This window comes from Excalfactoria chinensis, chromosome 6 (assembly GCF_039878825.1).
Source record: "Excalfactoria chinensis isolate bCotChi1 chromosome 6, bCotChi1.hap2, whole genome shotgun sequence".
Lineage (NCBI taxonomy): Eukaryota > Metazoa > Chordata > Aves > Galliformes > Phasianidae > Excalfactoria > Excalfactoria chinensis.
Window position 1 is genome coordinate 23,668,115 of NC_092830.1, and position 20,096 is coordinate 23,688,210.

Below are 20,096 nucleotides of genomic sequence, written 5' to 3' on the forward strand. Positions count from 1 at the left end.
CTTTCAGCATTTGCTTCTGCTGTCTGTAAACCAGACCAGTGCTGCTGCAGGAAGGACCCAACAGCACCAACCGCTGCAACTTCAAACTCACATGCTTCTGTTACCCTCTCCTTTCTGAACCTTTAAGTTATTTTCAAAGAAAGTGTCTAATTTAATTATTTTCTAATTAATATATGTAATAAAATGTTTTCTGAACACTGAGTAACAGTTCCTGTGGCACAGGTACTGCTAAGTCCTTTCAAAGTCCTCCAAAGACATTACAGAACTCAGTGACACTCAGATTTCATGTTTTAACACCTCACTTGGGTGAAAGGCATATGAAAAGCAAGGAGACTGTTCCATTCTCTGCTGTCATGGTCGCATACAAGCAGGTCTTTCTCATAATATGCCTTCTCAGTATGGTCAGCATCAATTTTCCTATTGATCTGTGGAGAATACGCTGTTAGTCACTAAGCAAACAGAGCTGGTCTGAGCTATCAGGCTCTGATTCCTAAACCAGGAATTAGTGGTATTTGTGAAGCCCCTGCCCTCACCGCTGCGCATTACCTATCCTTACTACCTGTGCTGAGACAGTCAGTAGTGCCCAGTCCTCACAGAGGCTGTGCAGTAAACTCCAAACCATGACCAAAGAGCAGAAAGTGGGACAGATGGACAGACAGCATGAGGGGAAGATAAAGCCAAGAGCCATAGGCACACAGGCTACATAAACCAGAGACTTCATGTTTCCTCTTTCTCACAAAGAAGCAAACAGAATGTATGAATCAATTTCCACCACCTACAGTGCCACTTGTCATGGGATCCACATGGAGAAGGTCCTTAGGAAAGAACCACACCAATGTTCTTGCAGCAGCTGTGTTCGGCAAACCAAATTTGTAGGGGTAGGAAATATCCCCAGCGTAGCACTGACACTGCGGACTTTGGGTTAATCCCATACAACCCTTTCTGCAGCCCTACAGTGTCATGCAGCCCAAAAGCCACTGACCACTGATACAACTACAGTGCTGAAAAGTTCTAAGAATCCTTTCGGCCAACATCACCAGTGATCTTTGTACCACCAGTGTTTGAGTCACTCAGTGACAGAGGGGTGGAAGGTCAGACCTACTGACCAAACACAGTGGCAAGTAGGGCAGCAAACAGGCTGCAGACACTGCAGAAGGTTGCAGACTGCTGCTGTGCACAGTTATGCCTGATGGTTCAGTCCTCCTCACAGTCACAGTGCTGTACAGTGGCACACTGCTGCACTGACAGGCCCTGACAGCAGGTACCATACTGCAGGTGGGCAGGAACTGCTTGATTCTCTTGGATCTGTGTTCCCCTGCATCTGGTGTGATGCTCAGCAGCATACAGCCCATGTGGGTAGAAAGGCCTTTCTTAAGGTGGGACTGTTCTGAGCACACACACATGAGCTGGAAGACAGCCCATCCAACCAAACATGCAGACAAGTGTCTGGACTATTTCATGTAATTCCAGCTGGCCTATAATCCTGTGGTAGATGAATACGATGTTAGTAGAGGATAAAGATACCTCAATCTTTATGTACAAGACTCTTGAAAGATAATAGAAGAGCGTGAAGATGCAAAAAATCCATTTTTTTTTTAACTCATGCAAACTGAAAGCTACATGGAATTTATCATGAAAATTAACACCTGGCCATCTTCCTCAACAGAAGGAAAAAAAACACTAAGTTCTTCCCTGTATTTATGCTGTAATTTCATTTATGATAGACTTACATTGAAATGGTCTTATGATGTGACAGTGACTGGGTGTGGGCAAAACCACAGGGAGAGGGAACAGCCTTTGGTGGTATTACAGTGTTCAAGGTGAAGATATAATGGAAAGATTTTGTGGATTTGGCTCAATGTACTGACATACTCATATTGCAGAGATGTAATATAGGGAATACATTAAATTCCACTAAATAAAACAAGGCTGTAAATCTATGAGGTTTTAAAAACTGTGGTTATTACTAATGTGAAAAAAAATGTATTGAGGGCAAGTCTAACTGCAAAGGTATTAATTGTGCTAACAAGTATCAGCTACAATAAAACAGAACATTTTGAGGATAAAAGGTGAGGTGAGCTTTTCACAAGGCCTTTCCATTGGTCTTGTGATGGTTCTTATTGCGGCAACCAAAATCAACCTGTTAGAGACCAAATCAAAGTAATAATTCCCTGTTGCTATTTTATCCTCTAAAGCTGCTATTACTGCGACAATAACTGAAAACAGGATGTGCTGTCCAGCAAGCAGTACCCCATAATGACGTGCACTGTAGTAAGAGTATCAGCAATAAACGTATTTCTGCCTTACAAGTAAATCAAAATCCATGCTGTAGCACAACACACTTGCACTGCTCGCTGCTACTTCCTTGAGGTTGGAACGCGCACTGTTTGCATTTAAATTACAGTAAGAAAACCATTTTATTTTGTATATACATTTCATCACACTTAACATGTACAGGAAATCCTTCAAATGGGACGTAACCAAACCTTTCCCCCTGCTTGTAGAGGCAGGGCAGACCATGGGCTGTTAGCCAACCACCTGCTCACATCCAAGGAACCACCCATGTCAGAACCAACTTACATGGCTAAGGCACAGTGAAGCACTATTAAGGCAAAGATAGGTGCTCTGCTACACAAGAACAATGGTACTCTTGTACTCTCTTTATCCCATAACAACCATGGAAAATAAGAATAAGACAGAAAATGCTATACCTGAGAATTTTATAATGAAGCAGAATATGCTTCTCTAGGAGCATAAGAATGTTCTTAAAGCCTTTCTGATTGTGAGCAACTAACTAGAATTTGCAGACAACTGTGTGCATTTGTGAATCGTTACCAAGAAAGAAACAGGGAAAAGCTCTACCCACACTCATATGCAGTGTCAATAGACTGTCCACTGACTAACATTTACAAGTAGATAGGCTGTATGCCTATTTCAAAAGCAAGACAGAAGGGGAACCCTCACCCAGCATCTTGGGAACATCAGAGCTGATGATCCCAAGGAAAACATGTTCTTTTCACTGCATATTAAAGTGTTGCCCTCTCCACCACATTATTAGTCATGGATATGCAGCTCGATAGATAACTTGAAGCCACTGGTTGCCATGCTACCCTTGAGTGATGCCCTACGAGTCTTGGATTTTCTAACTTACTGTACTAACTTACTAAGTACTTTCTAAATACCTTTTTACAAGTCTCAAATAAGCTTTCTCTGTTGGAAAGACACTTCACTTAAAAAAAAAAAAAAAAAAAAAAAAAAAAAAAAGTGCTTGTTCATAAATGTAAGTAATACTACATGATTTCTTATAATTCTATATAATTACATAATTTGTTTTATAAAAGACAACATTGCTCTTTTTTCTATATAAATTTTGTTTTAAACACAATTATATTGTTGTAAAGGACCCTAGACTACTTTTTAGTCAAAAGAGGTCTTACTTCAAAGACCTTGATAGCTACTGGCTTTGGTTAATACAACTCAATACAATATGAATGCCATGCAGAAAAAAATGTCTAAAGATTTAAGAGTGAGAATTCAGGTTTCAAATGAGTTGCATCTATAATTCAAGCTCAGAACTCTTCCTTTCCCCAAAGTTTCCCCAAGCTCATATGGCCGTGTTTGGGTAGAAATTAATCATTACTCAGTAAAGTTTTGTTCTGTATTACCCATACCCAAAGCCCTCAGTAACTCACCCTTATTCCTGTATTTAGGCCATCTTGTAATTACATGAGAATTTTAGGCACTTGGTAATGGCCAGACTCACCCATCCGGCCCATTCAGTGCTGTTTGAGCCTCTGTCACATCCTCAGATATCATACAGATGCCCTTTCCTTTTTACTCTGGGGCAACTGTCAGGAATAATCTTGGGAGATAATGCGACTTTGGGAGCCAGCTGTCCACAGAGCCAACACTGCAGTGGAGATGGGAGATGACGACGAGGACTTTGCAGGAGGAAATGAGGTCAACGTCCATTTGAATTTTTTTAGACAACATTTTTGGTGTCGTGTAATTTAAAATTCTCAAGATAGCTTAGTATGAGATGGAGTGGTGCCATTATCTCTTCTGAAGTATCACGAGTGTCAGCACATAGCTCTGACTGGGCAGCAAAGCACCCATGGATCAGGTGGTGGAGATAAAAATGAGAAGTTTAGCATATAACATCTGACACTCCTTCCTGTAAATCCCAATATTCCACCAAAAAAGAAGTAATTCTTGAAACACATCACTGTTGGTTATGTCCTTCAGGCCTCCTTTCCACACTCACAAGCTGAATATAATCACCCAGTTACTTCTGGACTCCACTGCATGTGTAATTACCTTTTCTCAGGTACAATTTGCCTGACAAACATGTCAGAACACTTGCAGCTTAGTCTGTTGAAACTGAAAATGCTGTCTTTCCACAGCCCAGGGGCATAATTAACAGGGAAAAAAGGCAGTTATGGAAACACACAGAAGTGGATTCATGCCAGCTGAGCTCCCAGCCTGGGCCATGTAGCGGCCCTCTGCGTGAGAGTGTGCACTCGGGATGGGGCAGCCACAAACCTGCCACCCACAGCAAGATTGCACATGAATTTCAAACTAAGAGTGGGATTAGATCCATCTGGGAAAAAAGCATCCCCCCAAAACGACTAACAAATGAAAAAAAGAACGAGTGAAGCAATGCAGGGGAGGCTGATATTGTCAAAGACCATCACACATGCTCAAGTAGAAGCAATACTACTGAGACTCTCTGGGAAAGGGGGGGAAAAATCAAAAGCAGATCCGGACAAAATTCAGGAAAAGCAAAAAGGGCAGGATTGGTTTTTTTTAACAGCTTTGCGGCATCCGTGGGCTCAGTTGCTCCCGGTTTATGCCCTATGGTGTTTTCAGGTTATGCACCCGCACACTATGGGGAGTGCAAAAAAAGAAATCCTTACCTGACCTCTGGATAACCCAAACAGGAGATTAGCCCATTTCCAAGCAAAGCAGGTTGTCACACTGTTAGGCCAATTGCTTCTATTGACACTTTGCATAAACATCTTACACAGGGTGATCAGAAAGGACTGTTATGCCATTAACGCTCTTTTTATTTTTTTATACCTAAGCCTTACAGAATAAAGGCCTTTCTGAGTAAGGGATAACAAAAGGGTCAAAAGGTCACAAACATTCTTTTAAGTAGGTAAAAATCTGGGAAGTTTGGATTCGTTGAAAAGTGCAAATTAGAACTTTTCTGCATCCTGCGGCATTCCTGCACTGTCAGCTTTTTCTGATGTTACTTCTATCAAATTCGATACTCTTCTTAATTGTGCATTTCTACTTTTACTTTTAAATAAGCAAATGATAAAATCTTAACTTTAGGAAATAGCAAGCTGTCTAATCTTCTCAGCTAATCGGTGATCTGAACAGATTTAGGCAGGGCCGTTAAAATCCACACAGGGATCAGTGTGAAAATAGAGAGTTTTTGCTGAAGCAATACAACTGAGCAGTCCCCTACAAACGGTTTTCACCTATAATTTACACCACGTGTGGTTTGCACTGTGTACAGCAAAATATTCTATATTTTCCTTTGTTTTGTTTTCACTTTGATCAAAGATGGAAACAATCTCCCTTTAATAGTATAAAAGCCACCTGCTGGGCACTGCGGACTACAACTAATTGGTAAATTCTTTGAAATTTAGATATAATGGATTTTGACCTCTTTAATTAAAAAAATCCCAAAGGCTCAAACACTGGTGAGCTCTGCTGCAAAAGCGGGGTGGTGCCAAGCATACACCACTGCAGGCTACACCAAACCTTCTTTTTAAGAGAGAATACTGAAATAACATCACACCTTTTTCCTTGAAGATGCACAGCTTTTGACCTAGAAAAAAAGCCTTGTGACTGTTGGCTACGTAAGTAATCGAGATAAAATAATAGCTATGTTAATAATACTGTTAGTAGTGCTGGATTTGGGAGATGAAGGAGACCTCTTCATTTTAAAGACAGTAAACTTGCAGAAGTCATTTACAATCAACCCACCCCTCAAAATCCCTCCCAAGGAGCACACAATGTACTTACAGACACCTTCTATTCAGAAGAGCAAATGAGTTTGCTGACCAAAGAGAAAGCATGTCAATCACAGCCCTTGTTTCATAATTTCTGAAATAATGCTAAGCTCTCAGTGGAGCTATAATCTCATCAACTCGTGAACTCTGAGGCAACACTGTCTTCCTTTTGTTAAAACCCTTATTTATACTCTGCCCAGCAGAACGGGGCCATGGGCTATGACTGGAGCTTGCTGCAGTAACACCACTATGAAACAAAGTTGCTTTCTTTTTAGAAAGACAAGCACATGTGAACATACATTCCAAGGTATGCACTTATTCTCAACGAATTAACAAAACCCCTTCTGGACCAGTAAGATGACATGCCCACTAGCTCACAACACGCCATCTCCGTTTAGTAAAGGAATATTCTTCGTGAAAACACTTAATAGATTGGAACTAAATGCAAAGAACCAAATTCACAACGTCACAAAGACAAGTCTTGTTCGTGCTAAACATTTCCCGTTTGCAAAGGAACAACGGAAGTATGTGAGATACAGGTATCTAAGTCTGGCTAACAAGGAGAAAAGGCAGCGCCTGCGAACTGCGGGCTCACAGCGCACCAACTGAACGCAATTAGCACTCCATCAGTCGGTGCTCCTCACTGCTGACAAATACCTTGTTAGCCTGGTTAGCAAGTCTGCCTGCCACTTGCCAAAATATTTGGTTTTATTTACTCCTGGTGACTTATTTTGTGAACGTGGTGAATTTCAAATTCCCCCCTACCGATCACATAACTGGAATAACACACTCGGGTCTTGTATTTCAAAGTGTAAATTGATCTCTTGATCTGCGAATGTCTCCCTACAGTTCATGCTGCCCTTTTTCTGGATTGGTAGAACAAATGCATTTTCAAAGCGATGGTATGGGGACTTAACTATGCAATTCCCATTAGTGTCAATGGGGGTCGCAGGCTAAATTCCTACGCGATGCTTTGAAAACTGAGCCCTGGATTTTCAAAGGAAGGATAGTTTGTGTTAGAAAAGCGGTGTCTTTCAGTTTTTAAGCCCACCGCGTTTAAACGTGCTTTCTTTCTTTCTTTCGTTCTTTTCCTAAACACTAAGCACTCGGAAATTGTGCCTAAACTGGGTACACTTAAACATTCACAAGAATGAAGCCGTTTTATATCTAAATACTTACATCTGTTTCAAATTTAGAAGTGAAAACTGTATCTGTTGGGGTACAATCTTTGACACATTTGTAAGTGTGTAACAAGGGAACGGCCGAAGGCTATGACAGCCGGGCCTCTGGGAATTGTTGTTATGCTAAGAAAAAAGAGAAGTTTCCTGTTTTTGAATATATCCTTTATAGCCTCAGTTCTCCCCAAGGGCAGAATGCTTCCCTAAAAGGTGGACCTTCAGGCATACTCTGAGAGATGCCTGGTCTTGTCATGTATGTAAGCCAAATGCATTTTTGATTTTTTGGCTCTGAAATGAATGTAGGCCTGCCTGTGTATAATGCTGAAGCCACATAAACAAGTTAATTGCTGTTTTAACAACAAAAAAACAAACTACTCCTGTCATATAGCTTTAATAAATCTCATTAAGACATCAAAGACAGCCAAAGATGTAACTTCCAAAGAAAGTCACTGAAGTAGTCATTGAGGCAAGTAGCTAAGCCCCATGTAACATACAATATCGCAACAAGTAATGGATCCTTGAAGAACATTTGCTTGATTGCAGTGCAAATGTTTATTATGAAGCATGTTCCTCATCATCATTAATGAGTAAGCTAGCCAGTAGCAAATGAGCAAAACAGGCCAGAGTTTGAAAAGCAGAAGCCTGGCAGGCAGTCAGGCTCCAGAGGGCACAGCTCTGGCCAAATTGCTCCTGTCCATCCCATCAGCCTGTACACGCAGTCCCTTCAGACAAAGCATAGAACTGTGTCAGTGGTAGAATTTGCATGGATTAAACCTTGTGCATTATGCAATGTTTGGGTTGGTCACCAGTTTTTTACTTTTGAACTCCAGTATTTCACATCAGAGTTGATGTAATGTTCCAGTGAGGCTTATAAGACTGTGCCTCAGAACATGATCACAACATCCACGTTACAGGGGGTCTACATCTCAGTACTAAAGAATGTCTATAGCACACCAATGGTAGTTGTAAGTGTGAAAACATGTCCCAGCATAAGTAGAAGTTTTAACCTCAACTGAAATCTAAGACATCAGAGGCCAGGAAACAGCAACTTATTATTATTATTATTATTATTATTATTATTATTATTATTATTATTATTATTATTATTATTATTATTATTATTTGTTTGCATCAAAAAGAACAACATCAAAAAACCCAATTCAATCTGTAAGGCACAGACACTTATAAATGTGCTCATCATGAGTTTACCGTAAACAGATAATTATTTCTTCCAAAGCAGTGCATTCAGGGTATGCCTGCATGCCCACCCTTCATAGCAGATGAAGTTACATCCCTGAGGGAAAGCTATACTAGACCTGGGAACCACTGGACAAGGAATTCCACAATCAGAAGCTCAGGAATGTAAATATAGACAACTTAATAGCAAAGCCCAAATTACTGAAGTTTCCTATTCTTTCATGGACAACATTCACTTTCTTCTTCAGCTACTACAAGTTTACCTCCATATTTATATCTGTCAAATGGCTCTAAAAGTCTATTAGCAAACCCTGCAGTCCATATAAAATTGCAGTATTTGTTGGGTTTCTTATTTGTTTTGTTTTGCTTTTCTTGCCTAGATAATTTGGTTTAGTAAAGGTCTCTAAGCCTAGTAAGCTGCAGTAACAAGAAACCCAGATAACCCAGACTTTGTTTTTGTAGGCTATTTGTGAAAGATCTTGTTTTTCCGGATGCTATGTTTGCAAATGTTTTAGGAAAAAGCCTTCCTGCTCAATGTCAGTATTCCAGCACTACTGGAAAGCAGAGAAAATAAATAAATAAATAAATAAATAAAATCCAAGCTATGTAATGTGTAATACTTAGCAATTATTCTTCATACCTTAGCTCCAATAGATCTCAATATACACAGAACCTTGCTGGGTAGGAATGGAATGATTCAGCCTCAAATGCCTCCTGCAATTGCCACTTTGAAATGTTATCCCTTTCTGGTGAGTAATCCTGTGCTAGATTCTTTTCCTTCTTAAATGAACATTATTCTCACCCCTTATTGACTGACCACATCTATTATCACATGTAAGCAGTGTTAATCCTCTAGTAATTAACACCCTTATTAAAGTAATTTTAACTCAAAGAAGTTTAAATCACAGTATTGGTTTTATTTAATTAAGCTACAGAGACTGTTTTACATCGTCATTTGAGGTTTCAGCCTGTGTCTTTTCAATCTACCAGATAGGCAGCCTTCTCCCACTACCTACATATTTCCATCTAGGAACTCGCCAAGGTTACTCTTTTCATAGTTCACTTCTTAAGCCATACTCTATGTCAACAGATGCAAGACTTAGGCACCACACTGAACATATGACCATTCTCTAAAACTACCATTTAGATATGTATTTCAGTGACATTATCAAACTGAGAACAAAATCCATACTTCCACAGCACTCAATATCCTGTCAGTGCTTAAAATGAATGAGCAGCTTTTACTATTTTCAGAGACACTGAACAAGAGCAAAGCTTTTTTGTTTAAAATTTAGGCTGCCAAAAAGAAAGGAGAATCTGAATGCACTGAGTGCACATGCTATTAGCAAGGGTTTGACACTTTTCCCATTGCTTAGAAATAAGTCAGTTTTTAAACCAGCATTTATTTATTTATTTGTTTATTGGTCTACTGCATGTTCCTCTCTATGGGAAAGTATCTGGTAGCCTATGTGCTCTTACAGAGCTCAGGTAAGCTGCTCAACTGACATGTTTGACACAAGGTCAAAAGATGAAAACTGTCTTCTGGTTTAACTGCATCATGTTACACTGTGCCCTCTGGAGGAGTGTGGGCTAATTGTGTGTCCTCCTGGGACAATTCCTGGAGACACACCGTTGAAACCAGGAAAGCTTGCATTCTCTGGGTAATAAGACAACCTGATGGCTACATGGACTCCATACGTCATTAACTGTGCACTGAAAGTCCTTCCTTTCCTTTGAGTAAAAACACCTCTTCAAACTTCTGCTGTTTAAAAAAATCTCTGTTCTTAATCAGACTCAGCATAAACCACAGAAAAATGATAAAACTGAAAGAAAAAAAGGATAAGAACAATAAAGTGCCTTTATAGAGGCACTGAATTTTTTTTCATCTCTCTCTTTTTTTTTTTTTTATGTCCTTCATGCCATATGCTCATTTTTTTCATCTCCTCACCTTCCAACATTAATTTTCCTTTTTCCCATTTCTTTGAATTTCTGTTCTTATTCTTTTTTTTTTTTCCCTTTTTTCCTTTTTTTTCCCTTTTTCTCCTACCTTCACTCCATTACTGTGGAGTTCCCTAATTGTGCTGCTCTTTCACCAATAATACACGGAGGAAAATCCTCTTCAAAAGTTTTTATATTTATTATTCAGGTGAAATTTATGTTATACTGCATGGTGTATTATATCGCATGGTATATTGTATTGTACAAGCACTTCAGAAGATATAGTTATTTGTTCTAAGACACCATAGTCCAAATGAATAGTACGTTCCAAATGGATACTCTCATCTATGCAAAGGTTTGTAAGCCTTGAATTGTGAAGGCATTTTGTGCTATAAAACAAACAGAAAAAAACCCTTCCCTGCTTCCTTTAATTCGTTGCTATTGTTCTGAAGCAGAGAATTCCTTGGCTTCCTGGATTCCTTGTTGTATAAATTCTTGATTTTACAGAATTTTCAATTGTCCCTATAGTGTCTCTCAAAGAATAGATGGATTATCTTTCTCATTTTACAGAAGAGCCTGAGAAACAAAACAAAACAAAACAAAAACGGGGATGGGGTTTGGGGGGGGGGGGGGGCTGCTGTCTGTGCTTGACAGGGAATTTACAGAAATGCTGGAATCTAAATGTGTTGATTGAAACAACTGAAAAATACTGGGGGTAAATCTGTAGGGTTAAGTGGTTTTTAGAGTAGCCCAATATATATAAAATATAATCAGGGATATTACCTGTATAGCTAAGGCTGGAGCACATAAGTAATTTTGAGGCAGAAATTACTGACTACATTGAAGCAGCTATCAGCCCCATAGCTCCCTGATGGGTGACTAGGGCTCACAGATGCTAAGAACACAAATAACAAGTAACCTGAAGGAAAGCAACAATTATCTTCTCTTGTGTTGTTCATTTAACAATGCTCATTCATTAGTCATAGGAACCACATACCACCCACAGGATTCAGAGGAAGTCCTGTGGAGCTGGGGACTCCCACACTGAACTCCATCCATCAGCTCAGAGCCACAGAAGGGCCCAGACACAATGGCAGAGATCCCGCAGCAACTGACTGTCAGCAGAAAGACAACAGCTTGATATAATGTATTCCCAAACTCTAGGAAAGTCAGGCATTCAAATCTTGCTACAAGTAAAGCCTTCAGTTTGCATTTATGGCATTTCTGGTGGGACAAAGATAAAGGCAAGCATCAGCTGGTGAGCAAGGCTGCCAGGAAAAAAAAACATCAGAGAAATGCTTTATTCCACTTAATAGTTTCCACTGCACGGGATCTACATCAGTGACTCAAATAAAGAGTAAGCAGGAGTTAGCAGATTTAATAGACAAATGGATCATTTTTTTATATTTCAAGAAAAGATTGAGAAATTATCTGAAAGTGAGCCCAGTGGCAACTTTCTACTAATAGGTAGTCCTGCAAAAGAATGGAAAAGACTTCCAATGGAAACATTTGTCTACCTTTTTTCCAATGGAAAACCTTTTCTGTATAAGGCTTGTTTTATTGCTTTCTCTCATAACATCCTTGGACATGTTGCAGATTAAAACTTGACTGCTTTATAAGTAGTTTCCCAGAGACATAGCATAAAAGTTATTGTAGAAATCTAATATTTCATTTGAAAAAAACTGAGATCATTTGGTTCTGGCAATACAGACAAGGCATAACTGGTATACGTACTTCAACTACCAAGGATACAGCTATAGCTCCATTTACATTACAGTTATGCAGAGAACTCATCTGCAACTAAGCGATGACCTTTCTTGAACTGAAAGTTTTCCAGAGATATGGAGTATCATAATAATAACAGCTCTGAAGGTTTTGAATGAACTGACTCCTCCTAAGCCTTGTCTTGTGAAAGTACGGTTCATTCTAAAAGCTTATTAATTCTGACAGTTGGTACTATTCAGACAGGGACTCAGATATATCCATCTAAAGAGTCTTGACAGGAACTTTTGATATTTGCCTTGATTAACTTCTTCAGTGAAGTTTTTATTAATTTATGTGATGGTAGTATTTACAAGCTGTAACTTTACTGCACTGCTTATGAAAAATCAAGTGTTTCACCTGCACGGGGCAAAGAGATCAACAAAAGCTCAGCTCTAAAAACTGTAAGTTTATCTAGCAACAGCAAGTTCTTGTGCTCCTATGCAAACATATTATCTGCTGGTCTCAACGTCAAGCTTCATGAATTATATCATTTTCTAAATGATTTCTTGGCAGCTCACCTAACTCATGTGTATATCTACTTTAATAAGTGGACAACTTAGAGAACTGTGTCCTTTAAATGAACTAGCCCAAAGGAACAACAAGGAATCTTCTTTATTTTTGATAACTTACACAAGTACCTAGAGCATTCCTTACTGTCACTTAGGAGATGCCACTTATTTTAAGCATTGCAGACTTCAGTATGTAGTCTTTTGTGCACATTGTTTTGCACTTTTCTCTGGAGAAATTATCTGTTTTTTGCCAGAGATGCAGTAGTGCATCTTGCAGCTAAAGAGCCACTTGTACATTGTTTTAGTTAGGTAAGGTATTGATAGGGCTCCTGAAGGGAAGTAGTAGAATTTGTATACTAAGATTTTAATATCTGTTTTTCAGGTATGCCACTCATGCCAGTAAGACAGGATCTAGCACAAAAACTTTGTTTAGTAGTTATTCACACTTCTCTGATGAAAAAGGGCATTCAGGAGCTGACCTGGACACAGAACCATTTTGCAATGGATTTGATAAATGATTTAACGTCCCAAAGAACACAGATCTAATAACTGTGCCTTTAGCGCCTGGCAGCAATGGCACAGGAATACCTACTGCCAGGAAATGACTGACTTGTCATCCTACTTTGATTATCCAAATCCTTATCAAGAAAGTGTATCTAAAGCTGTGCTTGGTGTTGACCCTTCCCACTGCTAATTTCTGTGCATTTGTTTCCAAAGCTTCCTAATTCTTACCAGCTGGCAAGTATAAATCCCATCCCAGTAATGATCTGCCTTTTGTGTACACAGCACTGATAGAGATCTTCCTCAAAGATATCTACACACACAATTTGCCCTACCGTGATTACCTACAGGTTTCACAGAGCCTAGGCAAAAAGGAAAAGTCAAAAGCAGGAGTTTCCATTGGGAAATATAAGTGCATACAAATCGTTATGTTTGTCAGAAGAATTCTAATTTATTTGTAGGATTAAAATACTCAGAAAATGCCTTGTGCATTCTCCCTAAGTTGGATAGCACATGTTTATCACATAGTCATACTCATAACTGTGTTATCTGGAATACAAGTATGCATATGCATGTTACTGAAGTATGACACAAACAGATGAGAAATTGAGCCTTGCAGTGTCTCTGTTCTGTTCAATGTGTGGACTAAAGTCCTCTTTCTCACTTTAGTAGGGATACAGTTTTTGGAGAAGAAGGCCAAGAAGAGTTGCTTCCTTCTCCAGCAAACTGAGAGTCTATGACCTGAAATCCAGAGAGTGCAGCTCCTGTTTTGTTGCTGTCTGAAACTCGAGCTCCTTTCTTTAGCTGAATAAGCAGCACTGCACTGAAAACTAGAGAAGCGCAAATCCCATTACATAGCACCCTGAGGCTGGGCTTCATGTTACAGATGTAACATGCTCCTCTACTTGTTCAGAGAAGCTGGGGAGTGAAGGTGGGGGGAGAAAGGGATCAGTAAGCACTGTGAAAGAGCCTCTGTGAAGATGAAAGTCTCAACAACAATTTCCCTCAGGAAGGGGAAGATGAAATATTCAATACTACCTGATAATTAAAAATTCAAACTGCTGTCTTATGAAAGAGAGGTTTACTTTTATCTTTAAACTACGAGGATTTTAAAGTCTTATTCCTGAACATACAGTTAGTGACTTCTACCTCCTGCAAAAACCTCATGGTTTCTCTGGTTATGACTTGTGGAGTAGGACTCAGGGGTGGCTGTACCCAACTCATTTCAAAGCCAAAGAACTCTGCAGGCACAGAATGCCTGTAGAATCCATTCCCTATAATAATAATGGAAGATAATATTGGCAACAGCTTGCAACTTATTCTCTGATATCTACTGAAGGGGCAGACAACCCAGTGGCTAAGATTGAAGTCTAGCAATCTGTTCCACATTTTCTACCTACAATGAGTCACTGCTGAGTTTATCAGGACAGTAACAGCTCACACTGATGAATGAGAAGCGAATTTGGGCAACAAAAGAAAAGGAAGTGTGCTAATAAGAATTTTCAGTTTGAAAAAAACTTACATCTGTTGCATGCAGCTTTACTGCTCAGAAGTTTAGCAATATTTCTCACCAACAGTACACCAGAAAATGCATTACAGAGTAAGTGGACAAGTAGCCTGAGAAACTATTAATCCAGTTTCCATTATGCTTTGCAAACAGAAGAAAATACTCTATGCTGTTAAATATTAGATACACATTTCCAGAAGGAAAATGTATTGCGTGTTAAAAATGACTCATGCTTACGGAAACACATGTTTATTTACAAACATGCAGAAGTCTGAGAAAAATATATCTGCTAATGCTTCCACAGTACATTATTCTGTATATTAATTGCATTGATTGCATTACAATTTTACATCTAATGTGTGCCTAATGTTATCGGAATGTTAACATATACAGCTGAAAAATACTTCTTTCATCATCTCTGATGAATTTCAGGACCCTGTTGGTCTCACGGACTGCAAACTGTGTTACTACATGCATGGAGACTCCTGTGGTGGTTCCTTAACTTGGAACTTGCTAACCTGGTGGTTACCTACAACAGCTGATTCTGCTTCATTTCAGACTGCTATTCCTGTTGCAGAAGCAGCACTAGGAGCAACTGGAGGATATTAATGTCACCTCCTCAATTGCAAAGAGAATACATAGTTGTCTTCACCCCTGCTGAAATAAAAAAATTCTAGTCATCAAACTAGTCTTGTACTTGTCTGACATGAGTCAGTAGAGGAGGACCTGTCTGAAACTGAAGCAATGGTTGTGATGGAGAGAAGCACAAGAAATCACTTGTGAAGTCTAAGTGGAAAAAAAAGTAAAATGAATTTGGCAGCTTAGGTTGTAATTCTGCAGGCAACAATTTTACTTCAGGAATAGGCATTTATTTCCTCTCAGTTAGTTAAGAAGCATGAAATTTGCCCTGGGAAAGTATAACTACTGATACAACATACAACACGACCTCTAAGGTTACTAGTAGGTTGCCATTATTGTCCATTACACACTGCACAGACTCCCCAAAGTAAAGCACACACATTCTAATATTCAGGCCTTCTCCCCACAGTGTTTAAACATGCAATACATCCAAGAAGCTGCCTCGCATTCCAGAACAGTAACACTAATATTTGGACACTAAAAACAGACCATAACCAGGACAAAACTAATTCATGGAGAAGGCAGAGCTTTCTCAGAGACTAATTCAGGTAGGATGAATTAAGACTTGTTTACTTTCAAAGGTTAATTCCAATTGACCTAGGATCTGAAATGGTAGTAAAATCCCCAAAGTTCATTCCACCTCATTTTCAGCCAGTGCACTATTTACCCAGGCTCCCTATATAGTCAGTAGCAAGAGATTATCTTCAGAGAGCAATGCAGGTCGCAGGAGAGCTGGGTCATCTTCATGAGATGCCAAAGATCATTCTCTTTAAAGAATCACATGCCACTGTGATAATCACCTTGATGAGCTGGCTTGCTCCTCAGTGCTTTAAGTAAGGGAAGTGAAATGGTGCACCCAGCTATGACCTCAAGTCAAACAGCATATGACACAATTACAGCAGCTCTACAGAAATGTGTAAATGTGTACAGAAATATTTGTGTATAAAAACTTTCATAACAGTTGCTTGCTGCTTTAGTAGTCACTAAACTAGCTGGAGCTTCAAATTTTTAGAAGATCATGGTCATGGAATTCTTAATTTGTAGATGGAATTGTATATTGGTATTCTCTCTGCAGTAAACTTTAGGTAGCTCTCTAAGAAGTTTCTGTATGTTATTCTTTGGTTCTATAGCTACTGCCTGTGTTCACAGGTCAGAAATACAATACCTTCTTATCAGCGCAGAGATGACACTATAAAGTTACATATATCCTTTGGAAGATGGTTCACTGGCAGACATGCAGTGACTTACAGTGATGCAAAAGCCAAGAATGTTTTTGGCTACGCTTGTCACATATCCATCCCACGCAAAGCAAATATAATGGACTCTTCCATTATAAGTCAATCACTTGCACAAAGCAGGTTGCCAGAACACGAAACTGTTCTGGATTCATTTTTTCAGATTACTTCATGTGATATAGAAGCTCTTAACTTCTTCAGAAATTGAGCCCTGCCTCAAAAGTTTTCTGTTTTGTCTGCCAAAAACTTAGAGAAGAATACAACCAAAACACTTAAATTAGAAAGAAGCCTATGCATGCAAAAGTCTTCCTCCAGGCAGAAGAAAATAGAATGGTGAACAAATGCACCTTGTGTGATTAGCCAACTGCATGGGATATGTCATCTCTGTAAGATGCTGAGACACTGGGAAGTGCCTGCCCCATTGCCATTCCCAGCTTCTTGCAGCTTTCTGCAAACATTGTGGGTTTTGTTGTTGTTTTTTCAGAAGCAACTCTCTCATGTCAACTTTCTGTTTGCTCTTTTGCACTCGTAGGAAGAAGGAAAAAGCTAAGCTTGCAGGGAACAACATACTTTTCATACATGCCTTCAGGAACTGTTAGGATGAAAATTCCAATGGCAATTTCAAACCTTCTTCCCTCTCTGTGGGAAGTGTAGCTCTTCCCTCTCTTTCTTCCACACTTGTTCCTCGTAAGTCGCTTTACCTCTTTAGGAAAATGTGCTACAATATCCTACTGCCCAATCCTCATTAATCTTACACATTGTCCTATTACAACACAGAGAGAGTAAGCTGTTGTTGAGATAACTGGCTTCCATTAGCAAGCATGTGATTGGCAGGACGATAAAGTCTTTTCCCTTGCAGGTCAGCTGCTTTTTAAGAAGAGGGCAATCCTGCTGATCCATCTTTTAGTTACAGTCTCTCACTGAGTCCCAAATCTCCTGCCTTTTAGCTTTGATACGGTTCAAGCTTTCCCCCTTGTATTAGCCCCTACCTGTCATCAGCTCCTCTGTACCAAACAGCCAATATCAGGAGTTTGACCTCAGGGCACAGTCCGGGTGGGCAGGTAAAACCTGACCACTGGACCTACTTCCTTATCTTTCATATCCTGCAATTCATGAAGAAGTATCGAATTCAAACTAAAAAACAGAAGCATGACCTTTTTATAAGAACTTTCTGAAAAAGGCTCTGTTGCTTTTCTAAGTATTCTTGAAAAGAACTGTCATCCACCCTATTACGATAGAAATGGATCACAAATAAGGAAGAGATGGAAAACCCTGCAAATGCTTACAAAATGCTAAGTGTTATTTTTAACGTGCTCTAGCCACTTCTGGCAAAGCACGCAATGATATGGTAAAAACAAAACAAAACAAATATATCAGACCTGTTTACATGTACATGCTTAGATTGCAACCTACACTTTTGCTGTTTTTAAAGCTTTCAAAATCAATTAGATTTCCATGGGATACCGAACATTCTCTATAAAATGTTACTTACACCACAAGAATTCTAAATGTAAATTGCTAACATAAATTGACTGCTATCACAGGCAGCATAATCCTTATTTACATGATATGCTCAACAGCTGGTACTCAAAGCATACAAAATATTACTTATTTCCCATAGCAAGTATGTGCATGCCCTGCCCTGCATAGCTGCATATGCTTCTGCATAGCTGGAAATTGTGTTGAACACAACTGAAACAAACATAGGCTCCGCAAAGATTTATAACGCTCAGGGAGATGAAAGAAATGATGCCAAAAATCTCTCAGCATCCTCTCCCTTTAACTAAATTGTCTTCGTACAAATTGGAAGATGTTTAGTCAGTTCTAACACTGATAATAAAAGGAGAATAAAAGAGAAAACAAAAGAGGAAGGCCATTAGTCAAGGCTAGACTTGTACTTTGCCAGACTCAAAATACCACATATGTTGAAGTCTGATGTTCCCAATATTTAGGTATCTCATTAATGAATCTTATGGCAATAAACCTGCATTCTTCTTACACAGGTGAGGCTTATCCCATTGAAGATATTGTTCATTATGTTATGTTCCACTAAGAATATAATGGACAAATCTACCCTTAAACTTTCTCATTTAAAAATACACTTAAGTCCTTTCTAACTATCAGGAGAAACTGGAATACTATTGCCAAGGGAATTTTTCCTTCTGAAATGCTTTACCATTACCTTAATGTGAAAAAACAAACAAACAAACAAAAACCTACTGAACTATTAAAAGCAAACGTAGTCTTATACATAGATAATTTTGTATTTCTACTCTTTTCTGATGACTTTGACAGACACATAATGGTGCTGAAAAATATTATCAGCATCTACAGAAAGCTAAAGAGCCTCCTTGTGCAGTTAATGTTCCATTTCACTACTTAAACAACCCTTTGTACTTGAAAATTCATGAAACAAATTCTTCTTTAAAATTTACTTCAAGTATGACAGGTTTATGAAAATGAATTGCTTTGGTTGGATATATTATCAGAATTTAGAGAGCAGGGAATAGAAATGAGTACATGAAATTAAGATAAGTTGATTTTAACCTGGAAAACAACCTTCCTTTTGTCAAGAACTGAGAAAAAGCGCTTTCAATAGTAAGGCATTTAAAATTAACTTTGGTATAAAGATCATCAGTTTGGTTAATGTGACTTTCTATCTGTTTAAAAGAATATCTACCAAGTTAAGTAAAGAAAATGTTAAATACTATGCTTGATTCCCTAAAATGGAGCAGTTGCTCAGAATGAAACAACGGTAGCAGAACATCAGGGTAACACGTGTACTCCTTCCAAAAAAGCATCACAAGATCTTTACAAAACAGCCAGTATGAAAACTCAATGTTATATCCATGTAATAATACCACCAGTTGCACAGTGCCCCCTAACACCACATTGAAAAAACAGTTTTATACTAAATAACAGGGAGTAGTGCCACTAATAACACTTAAAGTAACTGCTTTTCAAAGCCAATTACATGGGAATGTTAAAACATGAAAGGTTCTTGAATTTAATAACTCCAGCATTGGTCAAAAGGGGAAATTAGTAGGATAAAAAACAAGAACTAGTGTCTTACTTGTCTGAGGTCGATAAAAGCTAACTGCAGGGTGTCTCCCTGGAATCCTGGCACAGGCTCCGAACTAGCAAACACTGCAAGAAAAGAAATTAAAAGCAAAATTATGGATGTATATATTTTTTTTAATCTAACATAAAAATGAGCTGTATTCATCATAAATGATAGATTATAGCTAGTGTTAAAATGAGATCAGTTTGACACAAACACATTACAATTAATTAACCTACTCTAATTAAAAACAAAACAACCAACAAACAAAACTTTCCAAGAACAATACCTTTAGGAGGACATTTAGCTTACAATCTAAACCAGCAATAGTGTTGCAAACATTAAAGCCAACAACTTAACATTTTCAGCCTGAGGTGAATGATTACTGAGGTATTTTGAAATAACGCCAATTTCATGGCTGTCAACATATTTTCAAACATCTGCTTTTGTTACAGCATCTGCTGTAACATCCCCACCTCTATCCAAACAGCAATAAAAGACAGACAGTAAGGTGGGAGCTTGTTTAATGTGTGGACAGCAGGTG

The 20,096-nt window shown here is 38.8% G+C and overlaps 1 protein-coding gene across 5 annotated transcripts in view; it reads right to left on the reverse strand.

The window, feature by feature from the left end:
- The window catches only part of EXOC6 (exocyst complex component 6), an 82,359-nt gene that overhangs the window by 2,615 nt on the left and 59,648 nt on the right, over positions 1 to 20,096 (reverse strand). For all 5 annotated transcript variants that reach the window (XM_072340315.1, XM_072340312.1, XM_072340311.1 and 2 more), the window contains one exon: positions 19,565 to 19,638. In XM_072340315.1, the coding sequence (XP_072196416.1) occupies positions 19,565 to 19,638 (74 nt within the window). The remainder of the gene's footprint in view (positions 1 to 19,564; positions 19,639 to 20,096) is intronic.